We start from the raw sequence: 11,137 nt of genomic DNA on the forward strand, positions 1-11,137 counted from the left end.
CTCGGAAGGAAGATGGGGCAATCTACTTCTGTAGTGATACTGCCTCAGAAACCAAGGAAGGGTCTCTATGAGTCGGGTCCAACTTGACTGCACATAACAACAACAACAACATATAGGTTTAAAGCTTTATGATTATTTGTATACCTCATTTAACTGACCTGAATTAATTTGGAACTCGGAGACAAGTTTTAAAAGTTTTACTCAAAAGTGGCAAGTATCCATTAAAATTATGAATAAATTCTTTTGAACATTCTTTTCAATTAATGGCCTGGAATTAACCAGGTGCTAAAAGAATTATTTTCAATATTTTCATCCAAAATAGTTATTGTTGAAATAAGCTAAAAGGAGGGTAAATACTAATGCTTTGTCTTTTTCTCTTCCTTTAAGCATTACTTTTCTAGAATTAAAAAAAAAAAAAAAAAACTGATTTGTTTTACCTAAGTACTTATTTATAGATTTCCTGAGCAAGACTGTAGAATTTCATGAGTCCCGTAAAAATGGGAAAAAATAATATATCCTAGCACCATCTTTACTGAAGTCATAGTAAGTTGCTTAGGAAACTCTTTTGCAAAGACATGGTGAGGGTAACTGAGAAATTTTCACAATTTGTGCTTCACAAAGACTTCCCTGCTCAATAAACAAAATGTCTAAGTTTGGGTAGGACAAGATGGCTCCATTTACCTCTTACCTGGTGTGTGAAATACTAAAATTAAAAAAAAAAAAAAAAGTGTGGGAGAGGATAGTTGGGTTGCTATAAAAACACTTCTTTTATAGACATTGCTAAACCAAGAGCATCCAATTATAGCTCTCTCTCTGTATATACACAGATAGTATATTTATACAGATATAATTAAGATTATCATGTTACTAATCTTTCAAACTAGACTAATACAGTATGTCAATATGGGGAGAGGAAAAAATTCCTTTTAGTGCTCAAATTAATAAAATATATATGTAGATGTATATACCTAGGACCATTTTTTTAAAGTCCTCACAAGTCTAATTTATAGGCCAGTCAGTTCCATTGTCTTTTAAACACCTGATATTCTGTCCTTGCAAATATGTTATGCACATCCATGAGTAAATTTGACAGTATACATAATTTAAAAGTAGCTGGGTCTATAAATGTTTTATTTCATTATGTTTCAATCTGCACAGAGTATCTTAAAAGGAGAACCACAAGACTATGAATAAAAGATTAAAACTCTGTGGACCTTGAAACATTTGTTTATGATCTGTGACTTTAACCCAAAGAAAAGTTAAGAACTGTGTTCAGTGAGGCAAACAAACAAAATATGTGTGAGAGATGGGAGTGTAAAACTGTTTTCCCTAAAATAAAAGCTATTCACCCTAAATATTAAAAAAACAGCAAAACAAGATATCTTGTAATTAATCTTAAAAAAAAAAAAATCAAGCTGATAAATAAGGATAAACTGTGACTCTATCACATGCATTACATTAGCTTCATAGGCCATCATCTCCTGTCCCTCCCATGAAGATCCCGCTAACAGTTTTTTGTTTGTTTGTTTGGCTTTTTTTTCTTTTTACTTCCTCAGAGCCTATATTCTCCAGCATGACTTCTCTTTAAACTGCAACAGTCTAATCCTTGCATGGCCTAAGAGCTTTCCTAGACTCTTCATTCCTTGTCACCTGCTTTTGGATGAGTAGGGTTTAGAGGACAGCCTGAAAAGAAAGAATCCACTAAGGAGAAAAGATTCATCTGCATACACTTTCCCCTTCTAGTGCCCTGTGTGACTAATAGTAAACACTTACCTAATACACTTACACTAATACCACTGTGTACCAGGCCTTGTTCAAGCAGTCTCCCTTTATTGATATTTACTCCTCATGACAACTCTATGACATAGTTATTATTATTACCCCTAGTTTTAAACATAGGCAAAGATCATTTAAGTAACTTGCCCAAGAATAGACTGCACTACCTATTTGGGGGGAGCTCTTGTGGCATGGTGACTAAGGCCTTTGACTGCTAACCAAGAGGCTGGCAGTTCAAACCCACCAGTCACTCCTCAGAAGGAAGGTTGGGCAATCTACTTCTGTAGTGAGACCACCTCAGAAACCCAAGGAGGGGTCGCTATGAGTCAGATGTGACTTGATGGCAGTGTGTTGCATTCGTTGTTTTACCTTTTTGGGACTCGTCTGTCTCAGCCCTCTGGCTCTCTTCCTTCTTTTTTTATTCTTTCTCATACTTCCTTCTACTTCCTCCCTCCATCTTACCTCAACTCTTAATAAACCTTGCTAGCAAAACAAGTTGTTTCTAGTCTTTATGGGAACAGGGAGTCAAGATGATAGAGAACATGGTACATTGGGTATTGCCTGTGGAGAGTACTTAGTGAAGCTCTGGACAGTTAAAGAAAATACAACAATAACAACAAAGATTGTTAGGATGTTGGAGGGTTATGTGGTGTCAAGATGGTCAATCTCTGAATTTAGGGTTAATTATAGTCCAGATTATACCTCAAATCACAGAAAATAAAATTTGGTAAGCATTGGGGGTTTTGTGGATATTTATTTTATTAAAGAATGACAAAAAATGATGTATTTTTTTTTAAATTTCTGTAGGAACACATCTAGTATTTCTGTCTGTGAAAAGCAAATGTAAGGGGGAAAGAAGATGTCAATGTAGCTGTTATCACTACTTTAATTTTTCTAAATGTGAAAGGTTTTCCATGGTCAGTTTGGAGTAGTGGTTAGAAGCACAGCCTATGAAGTCATTCTGACTGGGCTTCAATCCTCTCTGCACCTTCCAGCCCTGCCTTAGGCAAATAACTAAACTTTCTGGCCTCCTTTTTCTCTGACATAAGAGGGCTAATAATGTCTTTACCTCATAGGGTTGTGATCCAGATGAGATTCATTAATGTTAATTAGTAAATGTATAAAACAGTCTTATATAGTGTACATGGTAAGCACTATCATTATTGTTTTGTAAAATATCAAACTCACTCCCTGCCATCGAGTTGATTCCAACTTATAGTGACCCCTTTTGGGTTTCCAAGGAAGTAAATCTTTACATAAGTAGATTGCCTAGTCGTCCTTCCATGGAGTGGCTAGTGGGTTTGAACCACCAGCCTTCTGGTTATCAGTCAGATGCTTCAGGCACTAAACCACCATGGCTCCTTTTGAAAAGTATAATGTGTCCAAAAAAATGGAATTTATATTCACAGCCTGGCACTATATTATACCAGATTCTTTTATTTAACCAAAACTTCCATTAGTACAACTATTTAGCATTTCTATAATATTCTTTTACTGCTCTAGTTAATCAGTATTTACCTTAAACTTAATTTCTATCAAAGTTCCAGCTTTCTTATTCCACTATGAAAGGAATCTTAATTCTATATTTGATGGCAGTACCCTAAAACATAGACCACTTTCAGTCATATAATCACATATTGGGTATTTAGATCATATAAAAACTAAAACCCTGAAGTTCATTCATAAGAGTTGCATGACTCAACACTTAAACCTCAGTTATAAATACTTTAAAGAATAAAAGGCTTAGTTCCAGAAAAGCAGATATATGAAGTGGAGGATTATTTTTTAAATTATCACTACCGTTGTTTCTCTTGTCATAACTCAAGCTTTGCTTTTGCTTGATCCCTGCCAGGAGCCAAACACTGGACATGTGATCCTATTTCAGCACCAGAACACTTGAACAGCACCATTGTGAGTTTTCTAACCACTCTGTGGCTCCTAGTTAAATTTATGCTTAACCTCTGGCATTTTTCACAGTGGGTCCTTTCAGTCAAAACCAGACAAATTATAGAAAAACAGAGAGCAAAATAATAAGAACATGGCCTGCATCAACATTTAATAGTCTCAGTGATTTTTTTTTCCCCCTCCTGGAATGGAAAGTAAATTACATACTGAAAACATGAGTACATTCACATATCCAGGAATTGAAGTTAGGTAAGTAAATAAATGCCTTCATCTTCATATTTTAAGTGACCCAGGAAAGAAACATTGAGCATAAGCAGATTCTCTAGCATTGGATAGCGGATCATCTTTTAAGCCAGAACTTTGGAGAGATACATAGATAAAATATTTATAATAGATGATAGATTACCTAGTTGGAATCCTGAAGTCTGCATTACTTCCCAACTTGTAAGCTACTTGTAATGCAGTTGATCCCACTACCCTCTGGATATCTCTTCTTGATGCTGCTTTATCTATCTGGAACTGAGAAATCAGATCAAACCCTATAGAAAGGGAACAGAGAATAAAACGTCTATAATGAGATTGATTGTATCCTTCTCCACAACTTTCCCAAATACAATAAGAAACCAAAAGCATCTATTTACAATGATGCATCACTACTTGCCTGGTAAGTCATCTTGGCCAATCCTGATCTTAGGGCACAGTTCATCTCTACCATTAGAATCCAAATTGACAGGGAACCCTTCAAAAGAGACAGCATATTATCCTATCTCATCCACTACAGGGATTGCAGGATGTACTCATCTTCGTAAGAGCTGAGAAACTATTTAAAATACAATCTTATACCAAACAACATGCTTATAAATATTTGGCTTTAACCCTGTGGTTCTAATATTATAATTCACTCACCAACTAGACACAAGTGACTTTAATAATTTGTGCTGGGAAAATGTTCCTTTTGAGGAGGTTAGGAATTTATTCCTCTTGGAACCAGAGCTGTACAATATCTTGAATGACACAGTGTCTGAAGCCTGTTTGTTTTGGGCTAGAAAATATTCCTTAAACTGTACAGATTTTAGAATTCCAAAAAGAATCCAGAGCCAACCTTGAACTAAGGCTGCTGAAGAGTGGAATTCTTAAGAATCTTTCTCAAATAGAGGAAAGAGTTGGGGAAATCATGGGATTCACTAATCCTAAATAGTATATAGAAGATGCATTAATTTCACAATTTCTTTCTAAAAGATCAAATAAAAGTGTTGATTATACTATTGCTAGCAACCTAGAATGTAGAAAAGCAACAAGGAGGAGAAAATATAAGAAGGATTAGATTCTCAATTTGATGCAAAATCCTAGAATGCAATTGGGTTCTCCTTACACAAGTAGAAGCTGTAGTGAGGGAGAGTTCTTTCCCCACCACAAAAGGGTTCTTGTACCTGTCCAATTCTGACACCCTGCTTAGGTTTGCCTCACCACAAAGTCTTCTAGACCTCAGGGAAAAAAAAAAAGGCATTTTCCATTCATATAGCTTTGACCCAGGTATCCCAGGATATCTGACCATATTCTACATTTTCCCTGAGCCCAGATTGTTGACATCTGTCTGTGCATCCCTTTATCCATCCATCTACCCATGTATCTATACAACATTTACCAATCACCATCCAAACCAGGAAGTGTGCTAGGCCTTCCTTCCAACTGTGATCACAGTCAGGACTTCCTTTCCATACCCAACACTCACCACAGAAAACCAACTCCTAAAATATACCCATGACCCAAAGCTGCATTGAAGAGTGAGATGTGAAGGACTCAGCACACTACATCCATCCTGATCACTCCTGAGAATAAGTGATATTTCAAAATCTAGAAACTGTAGCCCTTACTTGGGCGTCGCTTCACAGTGGCAGATGCCCAGGGTTCCAGGATACTCCATACAAAGAAGAAAACTAGGATTTTCCTAAAGAGGAGAGGGAAAAAAAAAAAAAAAATGCTTTAAACTAGAGGCCCTCCAAATGGGGACTACCTTCATATTTTTAAACCCAGGAAGCCTAATTAATGTAGGTGATAAAAGCCCAATATAAGTAATTTTTTCCCTTTTTGACTTTGATATCTTACCGCAGTTTTAATGAATTTTCCATTTCCAGCTCCCACTCTCCCTGTTTTTTCTCTCATGCCCTCTGTCTCTATTTGTCACACTGTTTCTGTGTATATTTCCTTGTCTCTGTTTTTTTTTTTTAATCTTTGTTTTTCAGCCTCTTCATGTCTCTACCTATTTCACTGTCCCTGTCTCTTTTTCCTGTGTCTCTTTCTCTTCTCCTTTTTTCCTCTTCTGTCTTCTCTCAGATTTCTCTCTCTTCTCTTCCTCTCTTACCCTATCACCACTAAAAAAACACAGACCCTTGTTTCCAAGGACCACAGCCCAATCTCCCCACCATTTATTTAGTGACATAGTCTTACCAGCAGTTCTTCATTTTCCCAGTTGGTTTTCTTTTGTTACCAACAGTCCCTATGAAGAAGGGGCTGCGAGGGAGTCCGTGCTCCCCCAAGACCCCTTCACTGCCACCTTAGGACTGATGGGCCCTTCCTTGGTCCCTCCTGCCCCTGTGAGGGCTAAAAGCAAAGGAAGCAAACCAGAAGCATCTGGTGACACTTTATACAGAAGCAGAGGAGAGGGGGTGGAGAGGCTGTCCCATAAGGCCAGGCCTAGGCAGGGGTGTGTTCCCAAAGCTAATAAAGTTACACTGAAGGAGGGATTAGCAGAGGAAACTTTGCTGAAAAGGAAAAATATCAGGATGTGGGTAAATTCACCAGAAAGATCTGGGGCAAGCTGCTATGGGAATACAGTGGGAGCTTTTAGCAGTGCTATAGGAATACAGTGGGAGCTTTCACAGGCCTGAGGTTCCAGTAGAGAGGTGTGGGAACTCATGAGAGCCTTGGGGCCCAACTAGCCTAGGTTTGAATCCTGTTTGTTCTGAAGCTTACTAGTTGTATGCCCTAGGGTAAGTTAGTTAAACTCTCTATAACTTTGTTAGCTCAATTGCAAAATCAAGTGAAAGTGGGTGCCCAAAACAATTATTTTGAGTGTTAAATGACATAGCAGAGTTTAATGCCTTGCTCAGATAGGTGATCATTCATCATTGTCATGGTTATTATGTGCCCTCCTTTGTTGAAATTTCTTGAGGCTTAATGATATTTAAGGAGCCCTGGTGGCAACAGTGGTTAAGTGCTTGGATGCTAACCAGATTGTCAGCAATTTGAACCCAGTAGCTGCTCTGTAAGAGAATGATGAGACAGTCTGCTTCCATAAAGATTCCAGCCTTGGAAACCCTATCGACCAGTTCTACTCTCTCCTATAGGATCACTGAGTCAGAATCAACTCAACAGCAGTGGGTAATGACATTTGATTCTCACAACAACACTATAAAGCAAGACTAAAAGTGTCTCTACAGATAAGACTAAGGCACAGAAAATAAACTTATTCCAAGTTGAACAGCTATTTACTTAATACGTGTTAGCTCTTTCTACTTCATGGCAAGAAATCTCTATAAAATACAACATCAACCCCCCAGTTCTTACTTCTTAAACTCTGAGATTTCCAGAGCTGAGAAAAATATCCTTGGAAATAAAACAAGATGAGTGAGTTGCAAGGAGCACTAACCTGGAGAGACACTTTGTCAACAGCACTGTCATGCATGCCCACGCACTCTCTCCAGAAACTAAGACCTTCAAGAGAAGAAATGGCAGACCTCATGACCCTCATCCCACCCAGTCAGTCTGCCCTACTTCTGGTTTCATCCTGGGCAACATGGATGTCCAAACAGGTATTCTCACGGTAAGAAGATCCAATGATCTCAGTAAGTCATGGTGTCTAATGAAAATAGTTGTGAGGTGGTTTTATTTCCTTTAAGTTTCTTCATTTTTGTTTTTAATTTAATTTTTAAAATTCAATTACAAAATAGACATTATTACTTCTTATGTTTTGTTAGTTTGTATTCAAAAAGGCCTCCCTCAGCTTGCTGGAGAGTTTCCCCTGCAGTGAACTGTGAACTAGACAAATTTTTACTCTCCCCCAGCCCTTCCGTATCCCTTTTCTATGGCCCACCTGTTGGAGTCCTGTCTTCCCCTTGCAAAGGGACATCCATTTCATGTTATTTGGGGCTTTCTACAAGGTGCTATCATTCTCCTTTCCTATCAAAATTCCCACTCCCTAGGCTCTGGTTAGCATAGTGGCTAAAGCACTTGACTGCTAACCAGAAGGCTGGTGGTTCAAACCCACCAGCCACTCCTTGGAAGGAAGGTTGGGCAATCCTACTTCAGTAGTGATACTGCCTTGGAAACCCAAGGAGGGGTCGCTATGAGTCGGGGCCGACTCGACAGCACATAAAAAACAACAACAACAGGCTCTGGTAGCATAGTGGCTAAGGTACTTGACTGCTAACCAGAAGTCTGGAGGTTCAAACCCCCCAGCCACTCCTCAGAAGGAAGGTTAGGCAATCTACTTCTGTAGTGATACTGCCTTGGAAACTCAAGGAGGGGTCGCTATGAGTCAGGTCTGACTCGATGGCACATAACAACAACAATATTACTTGTTCTAGGAAGAAAGAAGCAAGACAGATTTTCCTATACAATTAAAACATTCAAGAAATGCTTTTATTGATTGTTTTAGAAATCTTATTTTGCATTTGCCCCTCCTCACACTTTAAAGAAACCTCTACAGCTAGAATCTGAAGGCAGGGGAGAGGAGCCTTTTCATAAATGATAAAAGAATAGAGAGGAAAATAGGTTTGCTCATAAGTGCTTTGGCTTATTTCCAGCTTGGCAGTTTTATTTAAGATGGTGAAAAGCAAGCAACAGCTCTATTAAGAGAGAATATAAATCCAGAGAAGACAAAGAATATATATATATCCCCCAAATCCACTGCCAAAGAGCTGAAGGTAGTTGGATGGTTGACTCATAGTGACCCCCACTGGGTTTCCAAGGTAGAAATCTTTACAGAAGTAGATTGCCTCATCTTCCTTCCATGGAGCAGCTGGTGGGTTTGAACCACTGACCTTCTGGTTAGCAGTCAAATGCCTTAGGCACTGTGCCACTACACACACACACACACACACACATACACACATACATATATATCTGATGGTGTACTGGGTAAGGCATTTGGATTTTTTTCTTCTCTCCATTCATTTTCTATTAATCATATATCCTAACACGACATTGGGAAACTTGGTGTCATAGTACCTAAAGCATTTGACTGCTAACCAAAAGGCTGGTAGCCACTCTGTGGAAGGAAGATTTGGGCCATCTACTTCCATAGAGATACCACCTCAGAAACCAAGGAGGGGTTGCTATGAGTTTTAATCGACTTGACAGCAGTGAGTTTGGCTTTTGGTTTAACATGACATTAGAGTCTCAAAGAGTGCAGTGCAAACCCCACACTCTTGTGGTACTTCACCCCACACTCTTGTGGTACTTCTGGTCTGGGTCACACTAAAGTCACAGACACATAAACTTTGCTCATCATTATCTCTATTCTTTCACTCTACCTAGTAGTAATTTTTCTAAAAGAAAACAAAATGTGGAAATGAGATTTGTTCAATCATATCAGACTTTTTTTATATGCACTAAGATAGTTTTGTTTTGTTTTTGATGATCTGTTTTATAAATAGTTAACTCACTACACTGCTACTTGAAATGTTGCATGGTTGAGTCCACCCAGATGCATGTTGGCAGAAAAGCCTGGCAATCTACTTTGAAAATCTGCCATTGAAAACCCTGTGGAGCTAAGTTCTACTCTGACACACATGGGGTCATTGAGAGTCAGAGTCAACTTAGCTGCAATGTATTATGTTTTAAATAGAAGTATTTTATACAGAATAATTGCACTTTCACCCCTTTCAACTCCCTCCCTCCCAGACACACTGCCCTGCACAACATATACACTTACTTACACACTAGCCTTTTCCTTTTAATAAATCCAGAATTTTATTTACTTATAGTTTAAATCAGAGAACATCATCCCAAATAATCATCTTTGTTAATCATCTACTTTATTTTCCTTTGTTTATTCAATCACTCGATCAACCTTTATTGAATAACTATATGTACCAATTATGTGCTAGTAGTTAAGGATACAAAAAACATTTTTAAAAAAAAGCACACCTTTGCTTTGAGGGATCCCATAGTCCAGCGGGGAAGAAAAGGACTGCAATGCAGTGAGTAAAAGAGGCTGTAGTGTCACAGATAAACAAGTATGAACTCAATCCAAGGGTTTTCAGAAATTTTTCCTAAAGGATATGAAATCTTCCAGGATGAATAGAAGTCTACCAAGAGAACAAGTAGGTACAAGCATTTTAGGCAGAGAGAACAGTAGCAGGTACCATGACAAAGAAGGTAGAAGACAACTTTTGAGGTACCACAAGTTTAATTTACTCACTCTTCCATTCAGTGAATATTTATTAGTGACACCTCCATCAAAAACCCTGAGCTGCTCTCATCACTGGAGGTAAGGCAGAGAAAGACCTGGCCCACGCTCTCGTGGAGCTTACGTGCTGTGGAGTGTCTTAGTGTCCTAGTGCTGCTGTAGCAGAATTTCCAAAAGTGGGTGATTTCAAAGAACATTTCTTTTTCTCACTGTTCTGGAGGCTAAAAGTTCAAATCAAGGTCTTGGCTGTATTGATTCCTTCCTGGTCAGTATCCCTCAGCATTCTTTGACTGCTTGGTAATCCTCACATGGCACCTGTCTTACCCTGTGTGTAGATGTCTCTGTGTCTTTGCTGCTCTTTATATAACTCAGAAATGATTCAGTTTAAAATCCACCCTACGCTGGTGTGGCTTCAATTAATTGATTGTATTGCATTAGATTACATTATGGGAGGTAGATATGTTGCACTAAATTATTTTATAGAAGGTGATTACATTATATGTACAATGATTATTACATAACATTACGTTAAATTACATCCACAGGTATAGGGATTAGGATTCCACATAATTTTGGGGGACACATTTCAGTACATGAGGAGATAGACACTAACCATATTTATAAGAATAAACAAGATACGTTAAGTTGGAATTGCTATAAAAAACATAAGAGAGCAATGTGTACTAGAGAAAGACTGAGGCATGTCTTAGAGGCTGATCTAGATTAAGGAGTCAGGGGAGGACTCCCATGAGTATTGACTCAGACCAGTTGATAAGGAGGAGATGAGTCTGAGAGGGTGTATTGGAAAAGGGGTGGGAGGTAGAAAGAACTATCTGGCTTTCAGCTTTAGCAACTGAGTAGATGTCAATGCCATTTTCTGAATTGGCAACGAGTAAGAGACCCATGGGGAATTGCAGGAGTTGGATAAGGGGTCATGGAGAGGTTTGAAAGAGTTTGGACTTTATTCTAGTTTTTATGGAAACTGAGTGAAGAGTTTGCAGCCAAAAATGACTTCTTTAGGTGTATGTTTAGAAAGATGTTGCT

At 38.4% G+C, this 11,137-nt stretch overlaps 1 protein-coding gene across 1 annotated transcript in view; it reads right to left on the reverse strand.

The window, feature by feature from the left end:
* Positions 1 to 6,143, reverse strand: part of COL9A1 (collagen type IX alpha 1 chain) — a 116,647-nt gene extending 110,504 nt beyond the window's left edge. Inside the window, 4 exon segments of the mRNA XM_042781563.1 lie at positions 4,088 to 4,220; positions 4,343 to 4,420; positions 5,556 to 5,629; positions 6,130 to 6,143. Coding sequence (XP_042637497.1) covers positions 4,088 to 4,220; positions 4,343 to 4,420; positions 5,556 to 5,629; positions 6,130 to 6,143 — 299 coding nt within the window.
* Positions 6,144 to 11,137: the final 4,994 nt, after the last annotated feature.

The sequence above is a fragment of the Orycteropus afer genome, unplaced genomic scaffold (assembly GCF_000298275.1).
Source record: "Orycteropus afer afer isolate SDZICR_OR568_19922 unplaced genomic scaffold, OryAfe1.0 scaffold00133, whole genome shotgun sequence".
Classification (NCBI taxonomy): Eukaryota; Metazoa; Chordata; class Mammalia; order Tubulidentata; family Orycteropodidae; genus Orycteropus; species Orycteropus afer.